The 15,849-nt window shown below is 39.9% G+C and overlaps 1 protein-coding gene across 2 annotated transcripts; it reads left to right on the top strand.

Annotated features, from left to right (window-relative positions):
* Positions 1-1,795: 1,795 nt before the first annotated feature.
* LOC113058076 (uncharacterized) lies at positions 1,796-14,027 on the top strand. Of its 2 annotated transcripts, none has more exons than XM_026225760.1 (3): positions 1,796-2,092; positions 8,614-8,777; positions 10,879-14,026. In XM_026225760.1, the coding sequence occupies exons 1-3, from the start codon at positions 2,071-2,073 to the stop codon at positions 11,770-11,772; spliced, it is 1,080 nt and encodes a 359-aa protein (XP_026081545.1). In that variant the 5' UTR covers positions 1,796-2,070; the 3' UTR covers positions 11,773-14,026. The 2 variants fall into 2 exon arrangements, with proteins under 2 accessions (XP_026081545.1, XP_026081544.1); XM_026225759.1 differs by lacking the exon at positions 1,796-2,092 and adding an exon at positions 7,290-7,383 and having other exon boundaries at positions 10,879-14,027.
* Positions 14,028-15,849: the final 1,822 nt, after the last annotated feature.

The raw sequence follows: 15,849 nt of genomic DNA, 5'->3' as shown, positions 1-15,849 counted from the left end.
GAAGCATTTTTTATTATCACTTTTTTTCAATGTTTAACTCTACAGTTGTGCAGTTTTGGGGGATACAGTACAGGCCAAAAGTTTGGAAACATTACTATTTTTAATGTTTTTGAAAGAAGTTTCTTCTGCTCATCAAGCCTGCATTTATTTGATCAAAAATACAGAAAAAAATGTAATATTGTGATATATTATTACAATTTAAAATAATTTGTTTTAAATTTATTATACTTTAAATTATCATTTATTTCTGTGATGCAAAGCTGAATTTTCAGCATCATTACTCCATTCTTCAGTGTCACATGTGACATCCAGTCTATCACATGATCCTTTAGAAATCATTTTAATATGATGATTTATTATGAGTGTTGGAAACAGTTCTGCTGTAATGTGTGTGTGTGTGTGTGTGTGTGTCTATATATATATATATATATATATATAATGATTCGCAAACCCGCTCCGACCTCTCGAACTGACTCAAATGATTCACAATCCGAAGTTCCCATCCAAATCAAATGACACTGCCAGCACTGCTATTGGCGTAGTTCTCTAATTTCATAACATTTACTGAAATTAAGGTACGAAAAGTATGTTGTTAACAAATAAAATATCAATATTTCCATTCCGAACTGCTTTCCACGTCGAAACATCCACGAACATAATCAGGTGAGCAGATCACTCTCTCACTATTTGATTGCTCTGGTCTTTCCCTCATCATCATCATCATCATCATCATCATCATCCACCAATCAGAACACACGAGAACTCTCTGACCACAGCTGCTGTGCTTCAGAAGCTCTTGCAGCAGCTCAACACTGGTTTTCTCTGAGGTGGTCGGATCACATCAGATTGTGTTTAATCTTGCAGATCATGACTTATATCTACTCTTCCTCTCCCTGCAGTTTGGTAATATAAAGATTCCTCCTTTGAACTCCCACCTCTTCTGTGGGTTTTATTGTTTTGGGTCTGAATTTGGGCTCCTGGGGTCTCAAAAAAGAAACATTTTCAATCTGAACCTTATGAAAACATTTAAAAAAGTGTGATTTATAGTCCGGAGAATACGGTAACTTCGACATACGAAAAGTATTTGATTTATTGTATATAATACTTTATTGATTTAAAGTAGGCTATTGATTTATTTTCACACAAAAACTATTGCTACGTTAATGTTCAATACACCGTAGGATATATATTTTTTCAGCAATTATACATTTTAGGTGCAGTGAATAGCACATATTTTCTTAAGCTATTTTATTCATTATTACAAAAAAAAAAGAAAGAAAAAAATAGAAGATCCCGGTGTTGAACAGCAGAGGGCGCCAGCATCACGATCAGCTGAGCGCAGATCAATCAATCACACATCACAGGCTCAGAAGAGTTATGCAATAATCACAGTGATAATCCTTCCTGTTCTCTTAATGTCACGCAGTGCTTATCCTCTCGTGACGCCCCAGAAATAACCCACGCATGTGTTAAACTCACAATCATCTCACTGTCAGTAAACACCGCAGGCGTGACGCAGAACACACACCAGTCCAAACACGGCCCGTCTCAACCAATCACTCAATGCCAAACCAGAACTGAGCCACAAAATAAAAACAATAATGCATGCAAGTTGGTGAGAAAATAATTGGACGAATTATGAAATAGCTATCTGTCAGAAGTGTAATTCCTCCCAGCTTTGTGGTTTCTGAGTCTCGTGGCACTTCAGAGAAGATGAATCAAGAGTGAATCACTGAAGAAGAGGAGAGAAGGAGGAGAGAGGGACTGAAGGAGGAGTATAAAATCACTTCAGTCACTCAGAGCTTCAGATACCTGAGGCCCTTCAGTCTCACGCACTTGATCTGATGCATTACTTTGCTTTATTATTTTTTAATTCAAGCTACAGATATTTCCCTCTCTGTTTCTCTCTATATACAGTCTATACATCACTCTCGTGTGTTGCTCTCCAGACAAGAGTTTCCTGAAGAGCGCAGGAAAATAACGGGCTCCGTTTTATTTCATCCAGAACTCTTTCAGAAGCTCAGAAACAATAAACGGATCCGAGCGGATCGAGGACTTGCGACAATTAAAATGCGTCGCATCACACGGAACGGTAAGTGATGTGGGACTTTGACTTTTCACAGTTTATTCTGATTAATTTATTATTATTAATAATAATACAAATATCAACAGATTATTATTAAATATGCATATAATTAATACATTTCTCGGAGCTTAAAATAGCATCGTTTTATGTTAATATTATTGTTTGTGCGCGCGTAAATTGATACAATAAAATACAAAAAATTTAAAATTAGTTTGCAATGTGAAAATGATGAATATTTTAACAACTATTCTATAAAACTCTTTTAAAATATATCTATGTATCTATCTATCTATCTATCTATCAAAGATTGATTCTCTGAAAATCTGCTTCTGAGTTTGAGAGGCCTATAACATCAGAGTATTTCGTTAAAATAAGTTAAAGAAACTTATTTAGCTCAAATATGACTTTGCCTTTCATGTCCAATAATCGATTTGTTTGTTGTCCTAAAAGTTCCTTTGATTATTTTTATTTGCATAAATGTTAAATCAGTCTAACTTCATGCGTTGGCGCGAGACTGATCACGTGTAATTCTGATTAGATTTAGTACTTTTAATTAGAAAAACTATTGAGTTTATCCAATTTCAATGGACAGATTACATGACAAAGAAAAATAGTTAGTTGGATTATAGAAAAAAACAATTAAAGTTTTTGTTTTTTAAAATGGCTAAATTATTTAAAACAAAAATGTACTGTGTTACTAAAATTTTTCACGCTAAAATATAAATTTATAACAAAGCATTGTCCAAAAAACAAAAAATCAAAAGCATTTTCAAAAATATTAGCAAGAAAGCATAAACACTAGCTCTATCATTAAGGACATTTCAGAATAGTTTTTGTTCAGGGTTGATGTTACTTACTTACCACAACTCTGACACATTTCATAGAGCGAAACATAATTAATAAGCCTTTCAAAAAGAAGACTTTTCATTTTCAGTATTTCACTATATTTGAGAGGACATCTGCATGAATCTGCTCACACGTGCTCAATACTGAGAGAAGTTCTGCTTCTATTCTTGCTGTGAGTGCACGCGGTTCATAGAGCTAACTCACCCCTGTCTCGTTAACAGACACTGATATCAGAAAGTACATGATTCAAGTTAGTCAGGGTCTACACACACACACACACACACACACACACAGCACCTGTCTTCAGGGAGCCATGCATGTCTGTGAAAAGGAGGAAGAGTGTGTGACGAAATGATGCGATTTATGCCTGAACAAAGAAGCAGAGCAGTCTGCCACAAACACACACACACCCACGCACACACACACACACACACACATTCTCTTTTCCTCGCTACAGTTCATTTTGTCCCACATGCAACTATTTCACCAATCATACACAACCCAAACTGCCAAATACACTCAGAATCACACAGTTGGTTTCAGAAAAAAAGCCCCAAACCATTAACATGTCACAGAGCCCCGTGCATTTGCATTTTAATCCACGCAGAGATGCGGACAAGACAGTCGGTTCGAGGAGGAGAGAGAGAGAGGGAGAGAGAGAGGGATAGAGGGAGAGAGAGAGAGAGAGGGGGGGGGAGAGGGAGAGAGAGAGAGGGAGAGAGAGAGAAAGAGAGGGGGAGAGGGAGAGAGAGGGGGAGAGGGAGGTGGAGGGATGAAGAGCTTTAGGAAGTGCAGGGCTTAAGGAGAAAGAGAGAGATGGAGTGATGGAGGAAAGGAAAGAGGGTTAACGCAGCCCAGATTCCCTCTAAAAGAGAAAGAAGCGAGGGAGCACAGGGGAATGATATAAAATGAGTCGGTCACGGTTTGAACAGTTACACATGCTGTTTACATTTTTCCCAAATTAACATGGCCCCTCGCTTCACCAAGCCCCTTTCACTCTCCCACTTCTTTCTTTCTTTCTTTCTTTCTTTCTTTCTTTCTTGCTTCCTTTCTTTCTTTCTCAAGCTTGTTCGAGTTCCATTTTTTGATCTTCTAGATTGGACGTGCAGTCGCTCTTCATTCACGTGTATTTATATTTAAGACAACATTAGATGAGAAACTTGAGTCTGAGAGATGAGGAACTGGAGAGGGGGAGGGAGGGAAGAGATAATTAGAAAAAGCAAGAGAGAAAAAAGAAAGTTAATTACAGAGGTGCAGATATAGTGCATCGGAACTGAACAGAAAAAAAAAAGCATGAGTAAAAAAAATCAAACATTGGTGATGAACCTTTTCATTTTGTTCTTCATTAGTGTGAAAAGCATTTTAATAATCTAAAGAACTCTTGAAACGATGGTTCCATGAAGAACCTTTATCAATTTTCCTATTACACAAAAGTCTGTTTATTGTGTGAAAACTTTCTTTAGACGATTTAAATGTTCTTCACACCAAGAAAAAAAATGGTTCTTTTAGGGACTGTTCATCGCTGGGTTCTTTAAGGAACCAAAATGTTAAATGTATGGCATCGCCCCATTTTAAAACTTTTTAGGATTCTTTTGTGCAATGAAAGGATCCCGTCGATGTGAAAGGTTCTCTAAAGGAACCATCGATGCCGATCATTCTTTCTAAGAGGAAAGTTCAGGGAAAAGCGGGGATTTTTCTCCCGACGCAGGTTTTATTCTTCATCCTGCTTCGTTCTGAAGGTCCTTTGGCAAAGCCCTCGACGTTTCAAGCCAACTTCCATCTATTTAAGATTCAAACTAAATATCCACAGGGAGACTGAGGAGTGTGTGTCGCCTCGCAGAGATCACGGAGAGCGAGTGTGTGTGTGAGCGAGTGGAACGCGGTTTGATGCATGCATCTAGAAACAATCGCTGGATGTCAATCATGTTTGCAAAATACAAGTGGATGCATTTATATTCTAACATCCATCTAGTGCCCTGTGTGTGTGTGTGTGTGTAGTCAGTGAAGGAATGCACATTTGATTGAGTGCAGACTGCACATAAATCTATTCTTTAACTGTACACAGACACACAACATGACCCTGACCCCTCCACAAACACACACTCGCTCATGAATATGAAAGACTAGGCTCTTTGTGCTGACCAGCCCATCATATGGGCAATATAACTTTATATGATGTGATATTTGGGAACATGTTTTATGATATTGCACCATAATGCTGAGTTCTTGGTATTGTTGACTGGAGCCTCGGAGGCTCGTCTGTTTAGTGTTAACACAGACGCAACAAATCAGTCAGAAGACGGAAAGATGTGTGCATGTGTGTGAGGCGGAGAGAAAGACAGAAACTGACTGATATATCGATTTGACATTATATCATTGCTGCCAGCTGCAGGGGACACACACACACACACACACACACACACACACAGATCGTCCTAATGAAAGCCGCAGTTATTGAATAAAGTCGCGGGGGATTTGTTTCAGGGGTTATGTAAATATGCCAGTGCTCTGTTTTTGGGCTGTTGTGCTCACATCCAAATAAGCAACGAGAGAGGAGAACATTCTTCATGTGATTCTCGATAAGATCTAGTCTGCCGTGAGAAAAACAGCAGTTCCCAAATCAACAGAGTTTAATTGTTGGAGAGTTTAACTGCTATCTTTGCTCAGACTGATAGATGGTAAGAAAAAGTGTGGTGAATATAATGCCACGTCGTGCTGGTGGTTACGGTTTCTGCATCATCCAGTGAATCTTCTGCATCTTTAGAAAAGTCTCAAATGGATATCATCTCATCAATGCTGTTGGGTTGTGGTGCCTGCTTTCATAATTAATATCTCAGCTGTATCACTGCTTCTCAGCTGTTTCCTAAACATGATCTAAAAAGAAATAAAGATTCAAAATCTGGGTTTCTCACAGTGATGCTATTAAAGGATCTTTCAGAAAAGAACCATTATTTTCTAAGTGTGAAGAACATTCTGATCTTTTTTTTTCATTTTGTATCATGGCAAGGATTTCTGGATGTTAAGGTTATTTAAGGAACCATCAATGCCAATATGTCTCACATGTCTTCAGTTCATCTTTAATTTGTCTCCAAGAGTTTCAGAAGACATCTCTCTCTCGAAACAAAGATGCAAAGCCTGCGAACAAAATTCAGAGATAATAAAATAAAAAATAAATCAACATTATTTTAAAACTCTAAGCTCTTAAACTATTAAAAATAAATTATAAATAGTTTTTTTTTTTTTTTTTTTTTTTTTTTTTGCAATGAATGCCATAAAAGAGTAATTTTGGGTTCCTTTAAAATAACTGTTCAATAAAGAGTTCTTAAAAAGAACAATAAAAAAAAAAACATTTTGAAAAAAAAGAAAGAAAGTTTTGTCCAGTTGCAAGGTTTTATAGATGTTAAGGTTCTTCATGGAACCATCGATGGCAATAAAGAACCTCAGTTTTTAATAGTATAGTCTCATGTGTGATTCTGTGATTAAAATGAAAGAATATGAAATCAGAGGACATGAATCAGAGTTATTTTAAAGCACTCAATCTCTTAAAACTAAAAGTTTCAGTTCAGTGAATGCCATAAAAGAGCCGTTGTGGGTTCCTTTAATACATTTTCAGTTATCAGTTCTAAAAAAGAATCATTTTAAAGAGTTAAAAAGAGTGTTTTGTTTTTTTAGATGTTAAGGGTTCTTTTTGAAACCATTGACACCAATAAAGATCTTTTATTTTTTTATTACACAACACCAGTTGTCTATTACGGTTTCTCTTTGGAAATATAAAAGCATTTGCCATGATCTTAATGCTTTAATGAAACGAAAAGAGCTCTGAAAGAGAAACCTTGGAGCAATAAAGCGTTCCTCGGGGCGCTCTTATCCAGTTAGACGTTGGAACAAAAGAGAGTTCTAATAAGAAAACGCTGTCAGTCAGAGTTTGTAAGACTTTAATGGAAGATCTCGGTATATCTGATGTTTTCAATGAGCCGGTTGTGTTGGATCAGGAACTCTTCCACACCCTGCTCCTGATCTATCAGAGACACTTTCATGATCGGGTTGAGATAAAGGTGTGTGTGTGTGTGTGTGTGTCTCAGGTACAGCGTTTCAGACGAGAGATTTCCTCGCTCTTAAAGAAGAATGAGTGAATTGGAAAGAGAAAAGAGAGGAACGGTGCTGAAAAGAAAAACTGGCAGGGCTAATCGAGGTTAATAAGCTGTTGTTATTTTGACCAGGGGGCAAGAAAGAGATGAACCACTTTAAAGAAGGGGAGGAGACTTAGACGTGTGTGAGATGAAAAACAGCCCGGAAAACTTATATGAGGAGAAAACAATGTGTGACAGCGAGAAACAACCTGAGAGAAGAAAAGATTGGGAAAAAAAGGATGATGACGGGGGGATTCAAGAAGAGGAAGGGGAGGAGGCGCACATATTTCACACCTGTTGAAAACACAATGTCTCAAACAAGTAATTACACATCTCTGCCATGTTCTCCGAATCCTTGACACAAAAGAGAGAGGGAAGAGAGAGGATGGCTCCCTGAGGCTCGCACACACTCATAATTGGAGCGCTGCGGGACCCTTTCTGAAGTTCGGCAGCTCGTGTTCATTTGCTGCTATTTTCTCAGTGTGGTTTCGGATCTGAAAGGGTCTCTGGATGGGCACTTTCACACACTCACGCTCAATACCTAATGTAGCAGATGCACTGGTCTGTGTACAGGCATGCATAAACTCATAATCCAAAACAGAAACCTACACACACACACACACACACACACACACTACAAAACAAAAACATGTCCCAGAGCAGAGGACCACACACACACTCACACCCCTGAGCTCAAGAAACGAACAAAAAAGAATAGATGCAGTGTTAAAAACAGTTTCGGGTTTGAATCCTGTGATGATTTACTGAAATATAGTCTTTGCAAAAACAGCTCTGAGGAAAACAATTCAATTGCAAACATTTCAGACTTTTGGACAATGTATTTAAATACATCCGGGGCCACTGGATTGTATTTGCTATCATAAAATGATTGCATTAATACTCATAAAGTCACGATGAAACAAAAGTAGCGACAGATCTTTTCTTACTTGTGATATACATCTTAGTGAAAACGATTACTGAAAAGAAAAAGAAAGAATACTGAGTTATGATATTTACATTAAAACAATACAATTTTGTAAATGCATGCAAGAATAAATTGCAAACAATAGCATGCATTAAAAGCATAATTAAAGCAGTAGACATACATGAAAACTTATTAGTATTTATAAAATATATTTCTATCTTTTATGACCCATTTCAATATGAACATAAATAATCTTGTGCATATCTCTATAAACAAACTTTACCAGAGACGGTAGCAGAAGCAGTGCCAGACAAAGCCGCATGAAATTGTAACCTCTATAATCAAAATATAACATAAAACTAGCTATTGTAGTTCGAATACCTCAAAACCACCGGTTCATTTTGTGTGAACGCTTATAAACCAAACATTTATCCCGAGCTGATTACAGACAGATTTTCTCTGACCGCTGTTATATTCCTCAAACAATATCACAGTCCTCAGTTGAGTTTTTAAAGAAATGATACAATTATTAAAGCATTTCCTGAAATGAACTGGCGAAGATGCTCCACACAAGACCTTGGTTTGTCAGTTGTGTGTTCTCACTTCAGTTAAACTCTTGTTTTCAGGGGATCTGGTGGCGGTGCTGCTGTTGTTGTTTTCGGCTGCGGTCGGCTTCGCTCAGGTGCTGGACCGAACACTCATCATGACCCACGAGAGGAGCTCCATCGAGAGGACATACGAGCTGACCAAATACCTGGACCACCAGCTGAAGGAGATCAGAGACACTTACGTGAGTCACTCTCTCTCTCTGTGTGATGATAAATGGGTCGTTTTTGTTTAGCTTTTTAATCTCCTGAATGCATCTAGTTTTAATCATTCATTTCTAGTATCTCCTTTTGCCTGGTGATGGTGTATAAAGTGTATTTATTGATAGTGTATTAATTAACTTAAAGTTGGCATTTCATGACATTTCTCTTTCTAAATGCACCACTGTGGTCACATTTTTATTTTGGGGACCAGTTTTCACTATTAACTACTTATTTTGCCTCCAGTAAACTTCTAATTTGCTGCTTATTAATAGTAATGTAATTGATAAGTTTAGATATGGTGTTGATTAAGGGATCGGCGCAGATAAAACATTTATATGTGCTTTATAAGAACTGATAAATAAGCTGGTAACGTGCACGCTAATAAGCATCTAGTTAATAGTGAGAATTGGTCTCTAAAGTGTTAAAGTGTAAATTTTTATCTTCTTCGTGTCCCACAAAAGACTAAGTCATACAGGTTTGGCTCAGGATGAGGGTGAGGAAACGATGACAGAAAGTTCATTTTTGGGTGGAATGATCTCAAACAGACCAACAGAAGGAACAAACAACCATCTCTTAATCTGGAAGCTTGTTTCCACCAGTGAATAAAAATAATTAAAAAGGGTAATTCTGACTTTTTATCTCACAAATCTGACTTTTTTTCTCAGAATTGCACTATATAAAATTATTGCGAGTTATTGCAGATTTTAAAACGGACAAATTATGACACAATTCCAAGTTTATATCTGATTTATTTTCACAGAATTGTGAGATATGAACTTGCAAATGAGTTCTGAAGTCTAATTCTGATAGGAAAAATAAAAATAAAAATGATCACACAATTCTGACTTTGTTTTTCTGACAATTGCAAGTTTATATTATGTTATTTTGAGAAAAGTCAGAATTATGAGGTTATATCATGTGATTCTTAGAAGAAACGTCATGTAAACTAGCAATTGCGAGAACAAAAGTCAGAATTGTGAAAATCCTTTATTTTTATTTCGTGATGGAAGCAAATTTCCATAGTGTTTTTTTTTATTTTATTTTTTTAAGTAAAATGATTTATAGACTATTTATTCAGTCCACTTTTAGGAGTAGAGTCTTAAATATAAAGCTTCCAAAAGGGGGTTGGTAGAGATGCAATAAAAACATTTTTGATTTTCCAAAAAACCTTTCAGTGAACAGTTCTTGAAAGAACATTTCATTAATCTGAAGAACGTTTTTCCACTATAAAGAAGCTTTTGTGTACTAAAAAGATTCCATTAAAGCATCAACAGTGTTCAAAACCTCTTTTTTTTTTTTTTTGGTGTTCAGCAGAAGAACGAAACTTTGGTTTGGAACAAGCGGAGGACGAGTAAATGAGGACAGAATTGTAATTTCTGTGTGAACTGTCCCTTTAAGAGTGCACTAGAACAGAGGTTTTCAACCCCTAAACACTACACAGTTTGCATGTCTGCTTTATCCGACCTGTTTCAGGTCTTGGAGTCTCTGCTAATGAGCCGATGACCTGAATCAGATGTGTTTGATTAAGAGACATGCAAAACATGCAGAGCTGGGAGTGCTCCACGAATGGGACTAAAATAAAGATGACAAAACTCCAGTTTTATTAAAGCAATAAGCCCTGAGAAGCCGTGGTTTACAGTGAATTTATAACAGCTAAGGGGCATTGTTAGATACAACGCAAAGGGGATTGCCTAAATCCCTCTTAGCTGTTATAAATTCACTGTAAACCACGGCTTCACTGGGCTTATTGCTTTTATAAACCGTTTATTCCATACACGTATTAAGATTCCACAAACTAAAACAGAGTAAATAAAGTGTAATGATGTTAATAAAAACAGTGTAAACAGTGTAGCTTCTCAGAATCAGTTGTGGTTGCAACAAAGTCGTTGCCGAGCAACACACAAACGTAAACAAAGGTGTATGTTACTTTGTAGCGTTATTTAGAACAGCTTTGATCACGGCTCAGCCAATCAGAATCAAGGAGCGGAACTCTCGGCTTTATAAACAACTCTAAAAGGACATCCAAAATGCGACAGAATTGATTGTTGTCTAATTTGTTCTCTCCTCATCTCTGGTCCCCAGCTGTCCTATCTCGGCCCTCCGTTCAGCGATCCCGGCTTCTCTCCTCCACGTCCCAACAGCTCCTCTCTGTCCGTGCCCAGCGCAGCCACGAGGGTGGACTTGTGGCGAGGACTGGAGAACGGCGCCCGTCTGGCGCAGAACCAGCGGGCGTACAGCGTGCTCCTGTGTGCTGTGAGGGAGCTGGCGCGCTCCACCCTGTGTCCGTACCTCCAGAGCTCCCTCCTGCACTTCTGCTCCGGCCTCAGCGGGCTGCTCGGCTCCATATCCGGCCTGATGAACGCCCTGGGCTACACCAACATCCCGCCCTCCACACCCGCTCAAGGATACGCCCCACTCCTGTCCTCACAGTTTCAGGGAGAGAGCGAGAACAGCCCCGCTCCTCTGCGGAGCTACGAGCCTCGAGGCATTCAGCCCGCCTCGGGCGAGAGAGAGGGAACGACTCGGGCGGATCTCAAGCGGGACAGAGACAGGGGCAGGAGAGCAAGGAGAAAAGAAGAGGAGGGAGAGAAAGATGAAGGGATGGAGAGATGGGGAAAACGGCGGCGACTATTGAGTGTAGACGAAGAGAAGACGATACAACTGAACATGAACTACACCGCTTTAAAACTCGGAGATGGATACAGAAAGCATGCCGTACTCTTCTCATCGTCGTCTCTCCAACACCGTCGACCCGTTCGCTCCATTCCCTCGTCTCCTCTCTCGCTCCTGTATCAGTACGGAGGGCCGGTCGCCGAGGTGCACTCTTTGCTGGCGGCCCCCGTGTTGTCGTCCCATCCCGCTCCGAATGACTTCTCGCGGAAGGTGGAGGGATTCTGGGTCCTGCGAGAGCTGCAGAGCTGGCTGTGGAGATCGGCGAAAGACTTCACCAGACTGAAGAAGCGGCTGCGCGCTTGAGAACAAAGCCTCCGTTACGAAACCTAGCGGGCTGTCTTCTAACAAGGCAGTGAAAAAACGTTCATTGCGATATAAATTTGCAGCTGTGAGGTCTCCGAGGTATTATAAGTACTTTTCATATTTAAAAACAGAATCAGAAGTTCTCAGAATGAGAGTAATTAGCACTTTAAAACTCCTCCTACAGACGGTTTGACTAGATTGTCTATTTTCTAAAAATGACTGCCAGATCCAGTTATTTTAAGCATCTTTTGGCTTGTCACTTAGTGTGACATTTTAGGAACTTAAAAAGCTGGAATATGCAGGGTAGGGTTAGCGATATCTTCACCTTGAACTTATTTTGGTTTATTCTATCTTTGGGGAGGTTTGTTTTTGTTTGCTTCTGTAGCAATATCTGGCAACACTGCCCTTAAACAGACAGTAATAATAGTAATATAAAATAAGCCCATAGAGAGCATGTTATACTGACAGAATACCACATTCAATAAGACAAACACAGTGATCTTCTTGATATTATCTGAATCGCTATTATAAGCAGCAGCGTTTAACTCTAGTACACAGTAAGTTACTGCGAAAGAATCTGCGTGGGGAGATCAGCTCCAAGGTTTCGGCGCTGAGCAGAAGTGTGTGTGAAACTGACTGATTCACGCTCTGTGGATCTCAGATGGTCACGCTTTGCACTAAATCACCAAACAGAAGAGAGCCGCCAGTACGTCACGGACAAAGGGAAGAGAGCGCTCTTTGAGAGAGCCAGACGTGATTCAGCAGAAGGAAAGTGAATCACGCTCGGCGTCGCGCAGTAGTGAAAGGGTCAACGTGGCAAAAGAGGAGGCAATGTGGCATAATCAAAGAAACAATGGAGAGTTTTTTGCTGCCTCACAAACTGAGTCAGAAATGCCTCACTGACACTGACTCGTCTTTTTCCAGACACACACAAATACACACCTACACATTTGGAAAGGCATGCACAAATCTGATGTTCAGATGGCGTGTGTGCGAACAGAAAAAGACACATATGAAAGTGTATTTCATGTTTTCTGGAAACGTACAATAGTAGTACCATGATATTTTATAGAAACACTGAGTGCTATGTAAATACCATGGTACAGTATGTGAATGAGGTCACAATGTTGTACCATATTTCTAAAAGTACTATGTCATATGTTTTTGGGCTATAAATGGCAATGTATATATCCTGTTATATATGTCTAAATACTGTAGTATTAACATGTTTTTTACCATGGTAGCACCACACCATGCCAAGGGACTCTACACATGAATGTGTGTGAGTTATAATGCAGATGAGAGGGTGTTTAAAAGTGTTTGTGTACAGTCTGTGCAGTGATCTTTGTATGTGTGTATATGTCTGTTGTATTTATTTAAAATATTTATTTCTTTGGGGTACGGCTGTATGATGTCACTTCTTTTTTTGTTTTTGCAGAGAGTACAAAGGACTTTAATGGCTACTCTATGGGTGTGTGTGTGTGTGTGTGTGTGTGTGTGTGTGTGTGTGTGTGTGTGTGTGTGTGTGTGTGTGTGTGTGTGTGTGTGTGTGTGTGCTCTCACCCCTTGAGGACTGGGAGGATAGCGAGAGTTTTATTCGTCTGTCTGAGCCAAATTTATGACCAATCCGTTCTTTCATGTAATCCCACATCCTCTCTTCCTCTCTCTCTCTCTCTCTCTCTCTCTCTCTCTCTCTCTCTCTCTCTCTCTCACTCTCTCACGCCTGTCCTCTTCTCTAGCTCACCTACTGACACACACACACTCACACACACACGTTTATTTAAATGGAAACATGACATTGCATAAACTTCTAGAAATACTATAATAGATAATCCACACATTAATCCTAACAAAAATCATTTTCTTTATTTTATACAGTTTTTATAAATGCATGTCTATGAGAGGAGGTTTTGTCTGTATTAGCTCACTTTTGGATACAATTGTCACAAGAATACGGTTAAACAGGTACAAACACACACACACACACACACACACACACACAGACACAGAGACATTCCTACACCAGATAAAATCAAAATGTCATTTCATACTGACGGCATAAACATTGCGGTATAAACACAATCAGCGTTCAAATGAACGAATGTTCAGGTGCTTGTTGTTTCTTCTCCTCAGGCTACGTTTGGGGTAAAATTAAAGAATCAATGAGAATCTGTGTTTCCCTTTGAGCAACACACCTGCGCTGGAGTTATCACAGCACCACACCCACACACACACACACACACACACACAATCACACACACACACATACATACAGAAACAGACACACACACACACACACACACACACAGACACACACACACACTCACACAGACACACACACATAGAGAAACAGACAAACACACACATACATACAGAAATAGACACACACACACACACACACACACAGAGAAACACGCACACAAACACAGAAACAGACACGCGCGCACACACACACAGAGAAAAAGACACACACACACACAGAAACACACACACTCATTCCAGTCTCACACACATTCAATCTCTCACACACAAACACACACACTCATACACACACACACACACACACACACACAATCATTCAGTCTCACACACACACATTCAATCTCACACACACACTCACACAGAGGGGTGTGACACGTTCTTTTATGTGCAATTATCACAAATTACGGGAAAAGATGAGTTTGATGAGGGGGAACTTAAACACACACACACACTCACACACACACACTCACACACACTCACACACACACACACTCACACACACTCACACACACACACACTCACACACACATGGCCGAAGACTCAGTGAAATGTGTAATGCAGAGTCCAGTCGGCTTCGGCCCGTAAATGAATGACGACACATAGGCAACGAAGGCCACATTGTGCACCAGTGTGTGTGTGTGTGTGTGTGTCATCACGTGTCACTTCTCTGAATCAGTGCGAGCGTGTGTGTGTGTGTGTGTGAGAGACTGTTTATGTATCCGTGTGACTCTAAAGTAGTTTTATTAGTTTAAGTCTAAAGCCCCGTCTCATCTCGTGCCATCGCGTCTGTCCGGATCTTTCCTCCATCTGTGCTGCAGAGCTGCAGTCTCCTCTGCCAATCTCTCAGTTCATCACTCGTCTGTCATCACTTCATCAGCAGAAGCCTGTTTACTGGGTCTTCATCGCTCCCTCCTTTCTCGTTCGGTGTGCCTCTGCTCGTCGTCTCTGTCCTTCTCTGTGTTTCTCATCCAGCACTGCACCCCACTCCCTCTTTATCTCCCTCTCTCCCTCTCTCTCTCTCTCTCTCTCTCTCTCTCTCTCTCTCTCTCTCTCTCTCTCTCTCTCTCTCTCTCTCTCTCTCTGTCGAGTCCTGATCACCTGCAGCACATAAAAATTCCTTTTTTCTCTCTCCAGAGGATTGCTCCGCTGCCTAGGGAGTTTCTGCATTCCTGTCTCTCTCTCTCTCTCTCTCTCTCTCTCTCCTCTCTCTCTCTCTCTCTCTCTCTCTCTCTCTCTCTCACCTGTGGCCCAGCCCTTCCTGTTCTCTCGCGGCACCCACCTGCTGTGCTTCTTCGGCTGCAGGGCTGGGCTGGCTCGGTGCGAGGGGAACCTAGGGCACAGGATGACTGATTTATTGCTTAATCAATTGATCCTCCTCCCAGATATGAGTCGTAACCACAGTCACCGTGCATTTATGTTATGTGAGTGTTGCCCTCGAGGGAAAAACAGACTTTAATGTACCGTGGCGTGTTTTAGTGTTATCTAACATGCTTTCAGAAATGATTGTTTTGGATCACTTTGAGAGTTCGGTGCAGTAAATGTAGGTGAATGAGTCAAGTATGTGTGTATAAAGATGCACTTAGTGATCTATCTGATTTCTACTCAACAGAGCGACTCCTCATTAGTGACAGATCTGAAATCTCCTGATGTAAGGAGGTCTGTGAGATCTGAGGAAGCTTTCACATCCATCTCAATGGAAAATGAAAGAAGATGCACAGTCCATTTTATGCTTTATAGAGCTGTCCAAGAAAACAATCGTGCACTGGCAAAACGTCCTTAAATATGTTCTGAAATATTCTGTAATTATACGAAATA

Source organism: Carassius auratus, chromosome 39 (genome assembly GCF_003368295.1).
Source record: "Carassius auratus strain Wakin chromosome 39, ASM336829v1, whole genome shotgun sequence".
NCBI classification, from domain to species: domain Eukaryota; kingdom Metazoa; phylum Chordata; class Actinopteri; order Cypriniformes; family Cyprinidae; genus Carassius; species Carassius auratus.
The sequence above is the reverse complement of the archived record's forward strand: the minus strand, read 5'-3'. Positions and strand labels throughout refer to the sequence as shown.

Coding starts and splice junctions, on each gene's coding strand:
- LOC113058076 (XM_026225759.1), top strand. CDS start 7,302: ATGATGACGGGGGGATTCAAGAAGAGGAAGGGGAGGAGGCGCACATAT. Junction 7,384..8,613: donor AAACACAATGTCTCAAACAA/GTAATTACACAT, acceptor TCTTGTTTTCAG/GGGATCTGGTGGCGGTGCTG. Junction 8,778..10,878: donor AGGAGATCAGAGACACTTAC/GTGAGTCACTCT, acceptor TCTGGTCCCCAG/CTGTCCTATCTCGGCCCTCC.